The sequence below is a fragment of the Protomyctophum parallelum genome (assembly GCF_964188405.1).
Source record: "Protomyctophum parallelum genome assembly, chromosome: 8".
NCBI classification, from domain to species: domain Eukaryota; kingdom Metazoa; phylum Chordata; class Actinopteri; order Myctophiformes; family Myctophidae; genus Protomyctophum; species Protomyctophum parallelum.
The window spans coordinates 16,075,788-16,092,308 of record NC_139703.1 but is presented as its reverse complement, the minus strand read 5'-3'; the positions used below and the strand labels follow the sequence as shown (position 1 = coordinate 16,092,308).

The 16,521-nt window shown below is 45.6% G+C and overlaps 1 protein-coding gene across 1 annotated transcript in view; it reads right to left on the bottom strand.

Annotated features, from left to right (window-relative positions):
* Window positions 1-16,521, bottom strand: part of dnah3 (dynein axonemal heavy chain 3) — a gene marked incomplete at its 5' end in the record, with an annotated part of 44,230 nt that overhangs the window by 5,291 nt on the left and 22,418 nt on the right. The window contains 19 exons of the mRNA XM_083771049.1: window positions 241-357; window positions 1,287-1,531; window positions 1,835-2,060; window positions 3,068-4,695; window positions 5,106-5,619; window positions 5,919-6,117; window positions 7,626-7,808; window positions 10,306-10,522; window positions 11,062-11,227; window positions 11,600-11,898; window positions 12,310-12,680; window positions 13,128-13,271; window positions 13,358-13,514; window positions 14,247-14,370; window positions 14,566-14,745; window positions 14,879-15,173; window positions 15,491-15,594; window positions 15,760-15,996; window positions 16,342-16,471. Coding sequence (XP_083627175.1) covers window positions 241-357; window positions 1,287-1,531; window positions 1,835-2,060; window positions 3,068-4,695; window positions 5,106-5,619; window positions 5,919-6,117; window positions 7,626-7,808; window positions 10,306-10,522; window positions 11,062-11,227; window positions 11,600-11,898; window positions 12,310-12,680; window positions 13,128-13,271; window positions 13,358-13,514; window positions 14,247-14,370; window positions 14,566-14,745; window positions 14,879-15,173; window positions 15,491-15,594; window positions 15,760-15,996; window positions 16,342-16,471 — 5,536 coding nt within the window. The remainder of the gene's footprint in view (window positions 1-240; window positions 358-1,286; window positions 1,532-1,834; window positions 2,061-3,067; window positions 4,696-5,105; window positions 5,620-5,918; window positions 6,118-7,625; window positions 7,809-10,305; window positions 10,523-11,061; window positions 11,228-11,599; window positions 11,899-12,309; window positions 12,681-13,127; window positions 13,272-13,357; window positions 13,515-14,246; window positions 14,371-14,565; window positions 14,746-14,878; window positions 15,174-15,490; window positions 15,595-15,759; window positions 15,997-16,341; window positions 16,472-16,521) is intronic.

Genomic DNA, 16,521 nt, shown 5'->3' with positions numbered 1-16,521 from the left:
TGAAGTGAGCATTAGTAAGGACCAACATATGGAGATCAGGTTGACAAAAGTATTCCATTCATCACATGAACCCTTTTCTGAGAATGTGATAATAGCCAATTTTTTCTGCAACAATAGGCTAATATTCAAATTCAAGGTCGCAACGTGTAGATCGGCCTATTTCCAGCAAAGAGGTTTGGTGTAGGGAGGAAAAAGGAAAAATGTATTGGTTGAAGTGGTTAAGAAATAGTATAGTCTTACCGGTTAGGTAAGTGAGGGCCTCCAGTGGAATGTCCTCATACTCATCCAGGAACATCAGAATCTGCCTCATACTGATCCTCAGGTCAGACTCATTAAACTCATAGGGGATATTCCAACCTACACACAAAACAGAAAACACATTGCTACTGCACGGTGTGACTCTGTACGGGTCTAGCCGTCTATTAGAGGGTCTTTCTGTCTGTCCGTCTGTGTATCAGGTGCTAGCTAATCTTGCAAAACTCATAGTGTACAAAAGGAGACAAATAGGTAACATTTATATTTTGTACACTATCAGAGTTTAAATTACTGGTGTAATGCAGTGATTCTCAGCCCTTTAAATGTCAAGGCCAGTTTGGTTTCATTAGGACATGGACCACCATTTCATATGATGTTTTATTCCTGGCACCCCAATCTACACTGTACAATCCAGTGTTAATCTAACTCTGCGAGTGTACAAATGTACACTTATGTACTCTGAGTTACAGGGCCCATGAGCATTTGCGCCTGTCGTAGACATGCGCAGAGCAGGTTCAGTCAGGGAACCTCAGTCAGCGCGCCGGCCGTTAATTGGGCCACCGCAGCATCAGGCTCTCATCCACATGATTCACTCAGCCAATCACACGCTCACCCCTTCTCATACCGGCTACTTTAACTGAAGGTTTTGCATTCATCCTCCTGCTTGCTTGCTTACTGCTGCTTTTTTGTATACTGTGCGCTGCTGTATACAAAGTGCTCACCCACCTCCACCCCAGCTACCACCTGTCGTTTTGGATCTACTGTTTAGGTATGGGGGATTCAGAGTCCCTATGGTCGGGACTGATGCGCTTGACCTGAGTACCTAAAAAGCAGATCCAATACATTGCCAAACCATAATAAATATATTGCATTGATTATCTTATATTCAATAAATATATATATTACATCCTCCTTGAGTTGTCTGACTGAATTAAGGGCCCATTTGGTTTATAATTATACTTCATCAAGCTGGGGACCCCCTACAACCCCCAGGGTCCCCAGACCCCACCTTGAGAGTACATCTGCCTCACCCAGAGGTCCAAAGTTCCTCCTCTCCTGTACCAGAGCGTGAAAGAAGGTGAGCCCAAACAGCAGCTTCTGCCATACGACTTGTTTCTTGGAGCCGCAGAAGAAGGCAGGGTTGGAGATGGGGTCGCTCAGATAGGAGCGCAGCAGGTTGGCTCTCATTCCTCTGGGAGGCTCGTTGGTCATCTTCACTCCATTCTGCAGGATGCTGACTGGGAACTTGTCCGATGGATAACTGGTCAGCCACAATCTGAGAAGAGGCATTATTTCAGTGGGTCCCAACAGTCTCTGGATCAGATCTGACCACTAAACATTTTTTTACATAGCCTGGCCTACTTAGTTACATAATAATTTATTTTTTAAATATAAATAGATAATACATTATTTTGTAATATTATCAATAAAATCTTGGTGTCTTGTCTTGTCAATTCTTTAGAAGCCTGATTGCATTATGCTGACAGCCCACAAGTTGGAATCGCTACATTATGGATCGTTCTCTTTTGTCATACAGTATGTGTTCTGGTTATTCAGTAATTCCTTCTTCCTTATTGACCTGAAGCTGGGATGGGTGTTCTCTGGAGTGATCGTCTCCTCACAGATCCTCTCTAGTGTGGGCATCCAGCTGCTGGCCAGGTGACAGTTTTGCAGTAACACCCAGGTGCCATTTTGGAGGCCACTCTCTATCATGCGGGCCGCTATGGGCCCCTGGTCCTGCCCAAGGGAGATGGTCTGGATCTTACTGCCACCCATATCCAAGTCATCAGCAAACTTCAGCAGGCCTGAAGGAGCAATTCATTCATTCAGTAGGCCTACAAATTTTTGCAAGAGCAAATCATCGCTGTTGGGTTGAAACCTTGTATGTCAAAAAATACATTTATGTTATTTCGAAAAAAAAAGCTGAAAATAGCTGATCTACATGCTCACATGCTATTTTTGAGTGGTGCAACCACTCCAAAGAACAGCAATGTCCCTATGTCCTAACCAGGGGGGCAGTCAGCCAGATATTTCGTGAAGCCTCATTTGAAATCGGTAGTTCATATAATGGCCTGTTGTGGCGCTGGACTGGACCCAAAAAGCCCCATAGCTCCATAGAGGCCCATGTATTTTGGCCCAACTTCACCTAGACTGTATTACCTTAATAAACATGGTCATGAATACTTTCTGCTTCCAGTCACTAGTTTAAAGTCTCATTTCTAATATCATAATATTCTTTTTGGAAAATTATGGTCCCATTTATTTAAAAAATGACCATAAAGTTGCGCATGTTCTGAGGGGCGTGGCTACCGTTACAGTCTATGATCGGGATTCTTCTCCCACTCGAGTCAAAATAAAAACCAACGGAGAAGAAGGGGGGAAGTCCCGCCTCGTTGTCTGGGCCAGCCAATGGCCAGCTGGGCTAAAACGGATCTAGAAAGATGGAACGCTTTGTCCATATTTTTTACAGTCTATGGTCCTAACCTATGTCAGCTTAGAGTTCCAGTAGGGGCTAAAGTGGCGCTGTTGTGCCAGAAACAGAGAGAGAGAGAGATAGTGTTATTGCCTGCTAATGAGAGAGAGAGAGAGAGAGAGGGGAGTTGCACCACTCAGTTCACACAGGTGATTTTTACTATTGCACAACACTTTTGTTTGATGAAGTAGGGCATCAATTTACAGACAAAAATAAGATAATAAAAAAGTGTATATATGGACTTAAATATGAAACAAGGTTTCTGCCCGGAAGCAACGAAATGTGTCAAAGTCTATTGCACGATGCAATTTAAGAGAGACGTTTAGTCTGACAAATCACCTGCTGTTGGATCAGATCCCGGCGACAGCACAAAGATCAGAGGAGAGCAGCAGTTGGAGTCGTTATAACTTCCTGCCAGGTCAAAGGTGGGCGGCTCGATGTAGGCACGCCCCATGTTGTCCACTACGAACTCCTGCACTGCCGGCACCAGCTTGTCTGGCCTGAAGCATCTCAGCACCACCAGGCGGTCCATCTCCACCAATGTCCTCCACTGGTCCGGCAGCTGCTCCTCGTGGGGCTTTCCCGAATCGTAGATCTCCTTCCATGCGGAGATGTTGTCTCGGACGTGCCCGAAGAGCCCAGCCATGTTGGGGAGGCTGGATGCCCTGACGGTCTCTGACCAGGATTTGTCGGAGAGCCACTCCGGGGCGGGGTTGGGGTGAGGGTTATCCAAAGCGATGCCACCGGTGAGCAGGAAGCGCCAAACCTGGTCGTCCACCTGGCCCTTGCCTCGCATGATGCCAACAGTTAGCAGCAGGGAAAAGAGAACCTTGTGCTTCTCGAAGAGCGAGCGGCAGATGTTGTTGTAGATGCTGAGGGTGAAGTGCTCGACAACGTTGCCAATCCTCTCGGCCAAGTCAACGCTCTTCGCGCTCTGAGCGATGGACTGCACATAGAGGTTGATAAACCAGGTGAGCGAGTACTGGTACATAGGCTCAATGTTGGCCAAATCGGAAATGCAGAAGAACAGGATGGACGAGTGTTGAGCCACGGGACGGTAACCCATGCGGGTGACGTCGATCTCCTCCTCGGTGACACTGGTGATTTTTTGTTTCTCCGAGATCTCTTCAGACAGGACCTTGGAGGAGGACAGGAACTTAATTGCCGTCTCATCTTCCAGTATGTTCCCCTCGCAGGAGGAGAGCACTTGAAGGATCTTATCTTCAATCTCCTTCAACTGCTCGTTGTTGGCGGCACTCTCCAGAATGAGCTGGTTCTTCTTCTCTTCTAGCTCAGGTTTCTCCTTGGCAGCTACAATGCCCAGCAGCTGGTCCTCCAAGCCCTGGGGGGTGATCATGAAGTTCAGCAGGCAGACTTTGATGGCCACTTCTGGGAGGTAGTGAGGGTTCCGCAGGCCGGTGGTCATGTACAACAAAAAGTCCTTGGAATACTCCACAACGTTGTCCCCGAGCTTGATACACTCCACACCTTGCTGCTTGAATGTCTGCTTCAACAACACAGGATCCAGTACGGCATCCAGTTCTTCCCCGACATTCTCCAAGAGAACCGGGGTTCCAAACTGGATGCAGTTCTCCAGTGTTCTCATGTAGTTGCTGTCTGAGAGTTTGATGACAACTAGCTTGTTGGCCCTCTCCATGTTCCTGATCCACTTGTTGGCCTGACGCTGGGGGTCAATTATCAGTGGCCACCGGCGGGAGTTGGACACAATGATGCCGTTGTCTGTGGAGAAAGAGTCCACAGGAAGCCCAGCAATCTGCCATTGCCTGACAGCCACCTGGTTTCCCAGGGTGCTGCTGAGGGTGAAGTCCTCAGAACATGGTATTTGTTTCTCTCGGCACAGGATGTGCCACTCCCGCTGGCACTCCACACGATAGTCAACTGAAAAGGCCCCGAGATAGGACACAATGCCAGAGGAGAGGAGTACGTCACCGGTCAGGTTGGTGTATCTACAGTTAGGACACACAGACAGACATGGAGCCTATGAGGTTAGAGCACTGTTCCCCAAACAGTGGCTCTGGACACATGTTTGGGTCGTAGATAGATTTTCATGGGTTGCGAGTAATTACATATCCCCCTTGTTGGCTTCCTACTTCCTACATAATCTAAATCACACCTGTGTGAAGTGAGGAGCGCTCTTATACATCATCTCATTCCGGCCAATCACAATTTGCATCCTCACCTTCGTCCTCACAAACACACACACACACACACACACACACTTTATGTTTTGTTCAACCTTTGCTGCATGTCACTCCCCGTCTCTCTCCCTGTTTCCTGACATTCTCAACTGTACTATCCAAAAAAGGCAGGAAAGACCCAAAATTATGTGATTATGTAATTATAGATTAACACACACCTTATTCCCAGCAGGTCTGCAGCCTTTGTCCACCTGTCCTTCTCTCCTCCTAGCCCTCCAATCAGCTGCTCTGCTCTGACCAGCTTCTGGGAGCACACTTCAATGTTCCGCTCCAGCTCTCTCTTCTTGCTCTTCATGGCCTCCAGCGTGTGGTTCAGGCTCTGCAGTCGCTCCTCCACCTGCTTCAACTCGGCTCTCTTCACGGCCAGCGTGTCCATCTGGACGGCGAGCTCGGCCTCGGCCTGCCTGAGCCTCTCCTCCTTGGGGGCCACGACCTTGACCACTCGTTCGTACGACTCCATCGCTCTGACCCACTTACAGAGGCCCTCGCAGGCCGAGGACACGGTCTTGATGACAGACGGTTGAAAGTCGGGGTGCTCGATGAAGCGCTCTCTGATTCTCTTGATGGAGGCGGCGGGGATGTTGTCTTTGTCGTATGCCTTGAGACCTTCCAGAAATTTCATGTCCCCCAAGAGCTTCTTAGAGGGGCCCCAATAGTCCTCGATCATCTTGCCTGAAGCACAAACATTTTTTTTTTTTAAAGGTAGGGCAAGTGATATTCTTTTATTAAAATTAGTATTAAAGGCCAGGACCACTAGGCCAGCGGTCCGAGGTTCCAAATCTGACAGTGTGTCACAAATATATTTATTAAATATGTGGAGAGATAGGGAGACCCTATAGCAGGAAACACTGAAAGAAACACTATAGCAATGAGCACTATCAGAATATAGTGCTTTAAAGATTTTTACCTTTAAATGCGTCTTTGATTGTACTGTATGTGAGCATACTTCTCCAATATTCAAAAGATCGTACCTGAGCCTCTGGGATCAGGTTTTCTCTCAGGTTTGATGCCCTTCATGACGCATATCGACTCCATAACAAGCTTGACCAAACCGGGGGGGTTGGTCATGGACTTGACCACTGTGATGTCTGCAGGTTTCAGGGTGTCCAGAGCCTCCAGGGCCGCCTCCAGAGCGGGCATTGCCTCGGCTAGATCCCCCTCACACTCATCCTGAACAGAACCAGCACACAGCCCCTTCATTAGGAATAACTACACTCATCCTGAACACAGCCCCTTCATTAGGAATAACCACACTCATCCTGAACACAGCCCCTTCATTAGGAATAACTACACTCATCCTGAGCACAGCCCCTTCATTAGGAATAACTACACTCATCCTGAACACAGCCCCTTCATTTAGGAATAACTACACTCATCCTGAACACAGCCCCTTCATTTAGGAATAACTACACTCATCCTGAACACAGCCCCTTCATTTAGGAATAACCACACTCATCCTGAACACAGCCCCTTCATTTAGGAATAACTACACTCATCCTGAACACAGCCCCTACATTTAGGAATAACTACACTCATCCTGAACACAGCCCCTTCATTTAGGAATAACTACACTCATCCTGAACACAGCCCCTACATTTAGGAATAACTACACTCATCCTGAACACAGCCCCTTCATTTAGGAATAACTACACTCATCCTGAACACGGCCCCTACATTTAGGAATAACTACACTCATCCTGAACACGGCCCCTACATTTAGGAATAACTACACTCATCCTGAACACAACCAGCACACAGCCCCTTCATTTAGGAATAACTACACTCATCCTGAACACAGCCCCTTCATTTAGGAATAACTACACTCATCCTGAACACAGCCCCTTCATTTAGGAATAACTACACTCATCCTGAACACAGCCCCTACATTTAGGAATAACCACACTCATCCTGAACACAGCCCCTTCATTTAGGAATAACTACACTCATCCTGAACACAGCCCCTTCATTTAGGAATAACCACACTCATCCTGAACACAGCCCCTTCATTTAGGAATAACTACACTCATCCTGAACACAGCCCCTTCATTTAGGAATAACTACACTCATCCTGAACACAGCCCCTTCATTTAGGAATAACTACAATCATCCTGAACACAGCCCCTTCATTTAGGAATAACTACACTCATCCTGAACACAGCCCCTTCATTTAGGAATAACTACACTCATCCTGAACACAGCCCCTTCATTTAGGAATAACTACACTCATCCTGAACACAGCCCCTTCATTTAGGAATAACTACACTCATCCTGAACACAGCCCCTTCATTTAGGAAGAATTGTGCTACTGCCTGAGGTCCATAAACACACAGCTATGATCGAAATACAGTGATGTGATCAACATCATTTTGTACTTAAGTTTAAAGTATCAATACCAAAATGAAGAAATACCTTCGTTACAAGTCCAGTATTCCAAATGTACTTGAGTAAAAGTACAAAAGTGTATTGGTATCACATTAAAGTACCAAAAGTAAAAGTACTCAAATTTCACATTTCACAAGTTTTCAAATCAACATTTGTGTTCATAGTCGGTATGATCCACTTGACTTGATTGTTCAAACTATAGTTAAAGTGCTTGGTGTGAATGGCCATTAAATGCACTGATGTTACTTTCCACCACTGTCGACATGTTATTGATCCGAAAACAATGTCTAATGTACCTTTATAGCTTTGGCTGCGGCAGCCGCCTCATTGGCCACTTGCTCATCGGCAGACACCAGCTCCTTCTTGGCGTCCACCTCCACCGTCTCCTTCTCCACCTTCAGCATCATCTCATCCGTCTGGGCCGACGTCCGGATGAGCTCCGGCTGCAGGGCGGTCAGCTCCTGCTGCATCACTGACACCTGTGGACGGGATTCCATGGGTTCATAATTAACCCATTAAAACCAGGAAAGCATCTATGTCATTTTAGATTTGACCTATACCTGTATATATAGCCAGTTAATGTTGCCAGTTCATTTTTCAGGAAATGAAAAATATATGTTTTTCAGGAAATGAAGAAAACCTTGTATTTTTAAAGAAAAAGCACAGATACCAGTGTTGTGATCTCATGTTGTTTTATTTTATTTTATTTATTTATTTATTTGACAGGGACAACGCTCATTAATCAACATGTCAGTTTTCACATCAATGTAAATGGGACAGAGTTAGCCAAAGCCAAATTTCACCTGTAGTCCCTGGGCAGGCTCTTAAAAAGTAAATGATAAAAGAAAGACAGAGTGTAGGGCGCCTGCACACAACACCATGCGTTGATGCCATGTGTGCATATGTGCAGGCACCCATCACCACGTCCATACAAAACACAGTACAACAGATAAAAGAAAGACAAAGTGTAGGGCGCCTGCACACAACACCATGCGTTGATGCCATGTGTGCATATGTGCAGGCACCCATCACCACGTCCATACAAAAACACAGTACAACAGATAAAAGAAAGACAAAGTGTGGGGCGCCTGCACTCAACACCATGCGTTGATGCCATGTGTGCATATGTGCAGGCACCCAACACCACCTCCATACAAAAACACAGTACAACAGATAAAAGAAAGACAAAGTGTGGGGCGCCTGCACTCAACACCATGCGTTGATGCCATGTGTGCATATGTGCAGGCACCCAACACCACGTCCATACAAAAACACAGTACAATACAGATAAAAGAAAGACAAAGTGTGGGGCGCCTGCACTCAACACCATGCGTTGATGCCATGTGTGCATATGTGCAGGCACCCAACACCACCTCCATACAAAAACACAGTACAACAGATAAAAGAAAGACAAAGTGTGGGGCGCCTACACTCAACACCATGCGTTGATGCCATGTGTGCATATGTGCAGGCACCCAACACCACGTCCATACAAAAACACAGTACAATACAGATAAAAGAAAGACAAAGTGTGGGGTGCCTGCTATATATCTCGTGTTGTGTTTATAGCAGACTCCTCACTCAAACTTCACATGCCCCAACATTTGATTTACCTGCCATTATCCAGAAAGTAAATTTCAGCCTGAAAGTACTCTAGCGTTAGCTTAGCGTGTAGCTACTGATTCAACCCACTGATTGAACTTCATCTCCGCCTGTAATCTAGGTTATTTTTTTATTGACAACGTGAACGAACCCCGACACCAGCGCTGCAGAAATAGACAGATCTACAAGCTCTCAACGCGTAGCGAACGGCGCTGCAAAAACAGGCAGGACGCGATGCCTTGAGAGCCTGTGGATCAGCACATTCAGCAGGAGCCCGGCCGCAGCAGCATGGGGGCCGGCGCTCCGAGCCTCCGAAGTTGCGGGGAGGCAAGACTTCTCCGGGGAGAAGTTACTAGGGCAGCTGGGCTGGGCTACATGTTGCTGCGGCTAACTACACTGTCACCAGCCAGTGGTTGTGATGTTAGCTTGGCTTGCAGGCAGCTGCTTGTCCGTTCCAACTTAATCTCCAGCTGTAACTTATTTCTTATTTTGTTACCCTGGCTGCGCTGCAAAAACAGGCAGGACGCTGCGCCTTGAGCGCTTGTAGATCTGGCTTTTTTGCGACCTGCAGTGAGCTGTTCTCACTTTACTTTTATGACACGAATATAACATCCACCTGGGGCTTATAGTCCAGTGCGGCTTGTATACAGTATGTACACATTTGTTTTTTTCCCTAAATTTAGCTGGTGCGGCTTATATTCAGGTGCGCTTTATAGTCCGGAAATTACGGTATGTTTGAATGTACTTGTTGTATTGTTCTGTATATTTGCTGTATGTTGCTGGACACCCTTGAAAACGAGATGATACATCTCAAGGGGATATCCTTTTCTCAATAAAGGTTCATTGCGAACGCAGTGAGCCACTTACTATGAGACCCTGCTGCTCATGTCTGTGTATGTGTGTGTGTGTGTGTGTGTGTCTGTCCCGCTGTGACACCACCCGCCCGCCACCAGAGGGCGCAGCTGTAGCACACACACACACACACACAGGGCGCAGCTGTAGCACACACACACACACACACACACACACACACACACAACCACACACACACGAGCTGCGTTCGCTTCCCGCGTTTGCGCGTCTTACTTGTATATAGTGTCAACCCCTTACCCCTGTGTCGGATCGGTGGTTAGACTGGCATATTCACCGATACCGATATGACCCGATATGACAAAAAGGGCCGATCCGATGTCCCGATACCGATACAGTATCGGGACATCTTTAGTTTTTAACCAACACAGACGTAAAGGGTGTTCAATAGCAATCATTCATGAAAAATAGAAAATCTAAAACGTGACAAATGTCAAGGATCCAGGCCATACTGTAGGTCACTGTCCTAGCTATATACTGAAAAGGATGGTCAAGCGGCATCACCTGAGAAGCGGCAAACTCAAGTTTCTGCAGGCCAACAAGGTAGCGGCTCCTCATGGTGTTGACCTCAGTCCTCTTGGCGTTGAGCAGAGCCTTGAAGGTGAGGATGAGCTCCAGGTAGGAGGTGGGGGTCACGTAGTTGTGTCTCCTCAGCCTGCAGGAATACCTCTCAGAAAGGTCCCTGACACTGGTGTGGAATGTCTTACACATCTCCACCACCCTGAGGATCACAACAACACATATGCAGTACATTACTACATGAAATCACACACACACACACACACACACACGCACACACACACACACACACATGTCCACATAATGAGAAGTACAGGAATACCTTGTACAAAGGACATAAACACTGCCAGTGCAGTTTGACAGTGGGAGAGCAGCCCGTTACAACGTGCATGGACGGCAAAGCATCGTTACATACAGTACAGCTGACATGTCGGACACAGGGCAGCAGACATAAATCATGTCTGCTGCCCACACACACACACACACACACACACACACACACACACACACGTCTAATCTCATGTACAGCACTCACCTGCTACCTTTTACGCTGTGTATAAATGTGGATATCTCTGAGTTCTCCCTTGACTTTAAACGGGGATCCAAATTAAACAAACAAATCTGCCAAACTAACTTGATCACTAAAGTCCAATCTGTGTCTGTTCTACAACGCTATAGGTAGGTATTAATCTGTGTCTGTTCTACAACGCTATAGGTAGGTATTAAAATGTCCATCCTTACTGCAGTCTGACATTACTTTCCAGCTCCACGTCCTCTAAGAACTTGTGGGCCACCATCTCCAGAGCGTCACTGGGCCAAGCCTGGAACCAGTCAATGGTGCAGCAGTTGATGAGGGACGGGAACATCCTGAGGCGGTTCCTGAACGCATCACCGATGGGACTCATAGCTGTTGACAGCAGTGTTCATTTTTACAGCAATTTTTTTATAGTTTAGTCATAACCTTTTGAATAAAATTTAGTTTTAGTCATATCTTAGTCATCTGAAAAGTTGATTTAAAAGTTGATTTATTTTGGCAGGCCTTAGGTGGCGTCGTAATGGCTGATTTTACACTTGCATTCGTTGGGGTTGCATTCTGAACATAGCCGATCTACAAACTCATAACACAAAATAATGTACTATGAGCTTGTAGATTGCTATTTTTTTAATAGCCAACGTGTAAAATAAGTGACAGATGTTATCCCAGTTGGTCAAAAAAACATGACTGTCTTATAGTAGTACATTCTCTCTTCTGGAAAAGTTCAGAAAATAAGACGCTCACCAAGCACAATGTGAAGGTTGGCCCTGACACGGTCGATGAACAAACTGTACATGGACAGTGGGGTGGCCTCGTCAATCTTCTTGCCCCCGACCCGGGCGATGCTCTGCACCTTCTCGATGATGTCGGCGCGCTCGTCGGCCGGGAAGATGTTGGGGACGTCGCCCGTGTTCAGCAGCATGTTGACGTCCTCCACCATGGCCTCGTCCTTCACCTGACTGTCACTGAACAGGAACACCAGACGCTGGCCCTCGATGCCCGCCTTGAGCATCACACGCTTCAGGTCCTCAAGCCACTCCGCCCTGCCGCAGTTCCAAGGTTATTATAGTTAACTAACTAATGAAAACTAAAATTGAAAAAGAAACATTTCCATTAACTGAACTAAATAAAAACTATAATAAAAAAACACACCTGTGTTTAATGAGGGTCGCACTAATCATCGTACATCACCATCAAAAATGGTCCCTGTACTGTATTGTGTGTTTACAAAACTAACTAAAACTAACTGAAATTATAGGCAAAATGCCCTTAGTTTTAGTTTAACTCATTACCAACAGTAACTGCATATATTTTTTAATGGTATCTTTCTACACTAAAACTAATACAAAAGACTAAGCGTAACAAATATAATAATAATAAAAACTAAGCAAACCCGCTTTAAAAACAAACTAACTAAAACTAAACTATAATGAAAAATCCTAAACTATTATAACCTTGCATAGTTCTTGGTCAGCTCGATCTGGAAGAGGTCGTAGTCGTTGATGAAGGCGGCCAGCTTAGTGACGCTCCGACGGCCAGAGCCGCCGATGCCCACCAGCAGCAGGTGGCCGTTGTCTTGCTTCAGCACGCGGCATATGCGGGAGATGTGCTCGATGGCGAACTTGAACATGACGAGCGACATGGGCGCCTTGCTGCAGTTGTTGAACTCATCCAGGTAGTGTTCCATTGCTTCCTGCAGGGCGTGCAGGTCTGTGATCTCATCGTAGGCCTTGGCGTCGGTGTCGGGCTTGGCGTAGTCGCCAAAGAACAAGCTACGGATGTTCTCGTCTACCACCTTGCCGTCGGGGCTGAGATGGCACAACAGCTGGGCGAACGTGATGGGAGACAGGTACAGAAATAAAACCACGGGCACCGGTCCAAGGCTTTGTTCAGACAGCTGGCAACTCCAATTTTGTCCCAGTCTGATCTTTAAAACTGACACAATGTGCACAATGATATTTGCAAGTCAGATCGGATTTGTGTATTCAGACATCGTCAGCCTTTCTTGTTGTAATTACGATGTAATTACATAGGTGTGAGCAATGCATAATTCGTATCCTACCCTAGGCCTACGACAGTGTTGGACGCATTGTCAGCTTATACTGTAGACCGGCTATTTAGACACCATTGTACAATGAAGTATAAATCAGGCTTCCCTTTTTCAGACTTGATAGATAAACCCAATCTGACTCCAATCTGGATATGTCAAAAATCACATTAGGTCTGCCAGTCTGAACATATATAGCTTAATCCAACGGGTTTATTATCATACCTTATCAATGCTCTCCTTAAAGAAGGACAGTGTTCTCCCTTTGATGATGTTGAAGAAAGTGTCCCTGTCCTCAGGACTGATGAGACGGTCATAGAAAACCCGGTACACCTCATGGATCCACAGACGGATCAACTTGTCTGCCTCCTGATCGCACAAGCACAACAATTACACGTCACACACAAATGCAATCGAATTGAGTCAAATGTGTGTTCTGTGTTGTCCAAGCTCACCTGCATGTGTGTGTGCGGAGCCAGAAGGACACCGCGGATCACTCTGGCAAAGTCCCTCAGGTTGAAGATGTAGTGGGACTTGGACGGGGTGGGGAGGAAAGTGTCCATGGTGTCCTTATAGACAGCCATGGTGGCCTGCACCATGATTTTACCCAGTCTAGAGAGATAATAATAATAATAATAATAATTATTATTATTATTATTATTATAGACAGCCATGGTGGCCTGCACCATGATTTTACCCAGTCTCGAGAGAGAAAAACACACTTCCTGGTTAAATATAAATGTCACTGTATTTATTATACATTCAAACCTTGGTTTTAAAGGTGGAATAAGTGATGTTTTAAGTCTCTCCAGGTTTTTAATTAAGAGAAAAGAACTGTTCCATGTCGAGATACGAATTTTATCCAATCAGGAATTAGAACTCCACAAAGAGCATGTATCAGGTTAAATTATCAATTTTATCACTTCCAATTGCACTTGTTTATCCTGTATCCTGATTGGATAAAGCTGGTAACCCGACCTGAAGATGTATCTTCTGTTTACTAAAGAGCTGGATAGATTAGATACTGAAAAACATAGTAGGCTAATGACTGAATGGAATAGAGAGCTATTTAACACTGACCAACTTTAACATTCCTTTTCCGCCTCATGGGAATCTGGCAATTTTCTTAATGCTACAAACTTACAAAACTATCCACTATCTAAGCCTTGCTGACAAGAGTTGGATATGAAACAACCAAGGTACATGAATGCTGTTGAAGCCAATACTTTTGAAACAATTCTCCATAAGCAAGTCACACGCTTACAAACTTCTAAACTGTGTAAAAATGTCTTTCTCCAATGAGGAAACATCTGGGCGATTGTGTTAGAGCAGGTTATGAGTTACCTGTAGAAGGAAGTGTCAAAGCCCTTGCTGAAGTGCCAGTCGGTGATGGAGGTGAATATTTTGCTCAGCGTTTCATCGTCAAAGGAATCAATAGAGATGATGTTCAGGTGACGAGTGAAGCGGCCTAGAATTCCCATCAGTTTGTCAGAAATCCATATCAAATCCATAATAATAGCATTAACTAAACAATAATAACATTAACCTTCCATTAACCTTACAGTAGTAAAGTACTTATACCCCCGCATCTGTATTCTAGATAAAACCTTCGTAGGTAATAGTTGACTCCGGTCAGGTAAGGTTTAAAGGGGATAAACAATACCTGTAATGCTATTCCTCCCACCCCCAGGGGGCCCCATAGCAGACAACAACAGCACGTCCACTATGTCCTGTTTGGAGTTGTCCTTCCTGTCGTACCAGTGGCGGTGGTCAATCCACTGTCTCAGCAGCTCAATGGGAGGCTGAGCCCCATAGACTTCTTGTGCTGGCATGTTCAGGTCATCTGCATGGGAGAGTTGAAATGAAAGGGTAGTGCACATAGTATCTAAATAGGCAACAACTGCAGATGCAAGACAAGGAGCCAGCTAGGTGGATGAAGTGTGTACAACTTATCCAAAGCATATGATCAGCCCTACCAACATAGATGATGCATTTCTTCCCCATGGGAGGCCCAAACATGCCCTTTCTCCTGCGATCCAGCTTGGCCATGATGATGTCCTGGGTGTGGTTAGCGGACGTGCGGGCAGAGAAGTTGATGCAGATGGGAATGTAAAGCTCTTTGGGGAGTTTCATCAAGAAGCTGTTGTTCATGACCGACTTGCCGGTGCCCGTCGGCCCCACAAACAGTGCGGGAACCTCATGCGTCAGGTACGTATGCAGGAAGAACAGCTGACGCGCCGTCTCTGTGGTGGGGATGATGAGATCTGACACCTGGCCAGGACAGACAAGGATTAATATGGCGACAAAATGATAGCAAAACGAAGCTTCTTTCTTTGAGCCTCCTTTATGTGTCGGGTTAGGGTTTCCATTTTTACACTCAAAAGAGTTAAATTATGATTTTACCACATACAGTAGACTGGTGGTAAAAATATATATATATATATATATACACAGTCACACACACATACACTGTATACACTGTGTATATATCAAATAGGGGCCCATGGTCTAATGTTTATCAAACTGTCCAAACTATCCTTGAATTAAAGGTTCAGAGTCACTGACTTCTGGAACAGAAGCGAGCTTACATTGGCTCCAGGTGGTATGATGCTCTCCTCCTTTGAGATTGATTCCGTCCATGTGTTCCACTGTCCTCGTCCTTGCTTGTAGAAGTAGTAGTCATAGACAGTGCCTACAGAACATTAGATAGAATGCCAGTTTAAGACAATTCCATATTGGCTACATTCTATTCAGGCCAGAAGCTTTACATTTGGGTATAACAAATGAAGACATGCAACACGAATGCATGCGAGAAATGATTATGAAGACATAATAAATTAGAATTAGCCAAGAAGACCTCTCTCGGGGAAGATATTGCTCTTGGTCAGTCTGACACTTTTTGGCCGAGGGTGCTGGTCGTCCATGCCCATTATCAGCGCACGGTAGAAGGCGTCAAACTTCTTACGGCTGTCTCCGCTGATGGTCCCGCCTAGAGTCCACACGACAGCGAATAGGAACAAGCCCTGCAGCCACATGGTGACCTGTTGACTGGACATGGCCCCTCCGCCGCCGTCTCCTGACACAGCGATTTCATCTAGACATGGACAGGAACATCAACATGGTGAAAAAAGGACAATTGAGTGAGTTTTTATATTTTGACACTTGCTTTGTCAATGTAAACATATGTTTTCTCATTCCAATAAAGCTTCTTTGAATTGAATTTAATTTAATGCACACTGACAAACCATACTGTACTGTATCTGATAATTAAACTTGTACCCTGGTGTCCCTGGCAAAAGTAGCCAATCTATAAGGTCACAACGTCTAGCATTGCGACATGTTGTGAGCTTTATAGATGGGCAGTTCTGCCGTGCAACACCATCCCATAACAAAGTATAAAATAGGGCTGAAGTGGTTTTAACTATACAGTCTTACTGACCAAGCAGACAGGAATAAAGCCTCATCAAACTGTAGGCCAGGTGGATGGCCGATGTCTGCACCAGGAAGCGACACTCGCTGGCAACAAAGTCCAGGCAGGGCTGAACCAGCCAATTAAACAGGTCCACAATCTGTAACACAGAAGACAGCAGCTACATGATCACATATCATATAGACAGTA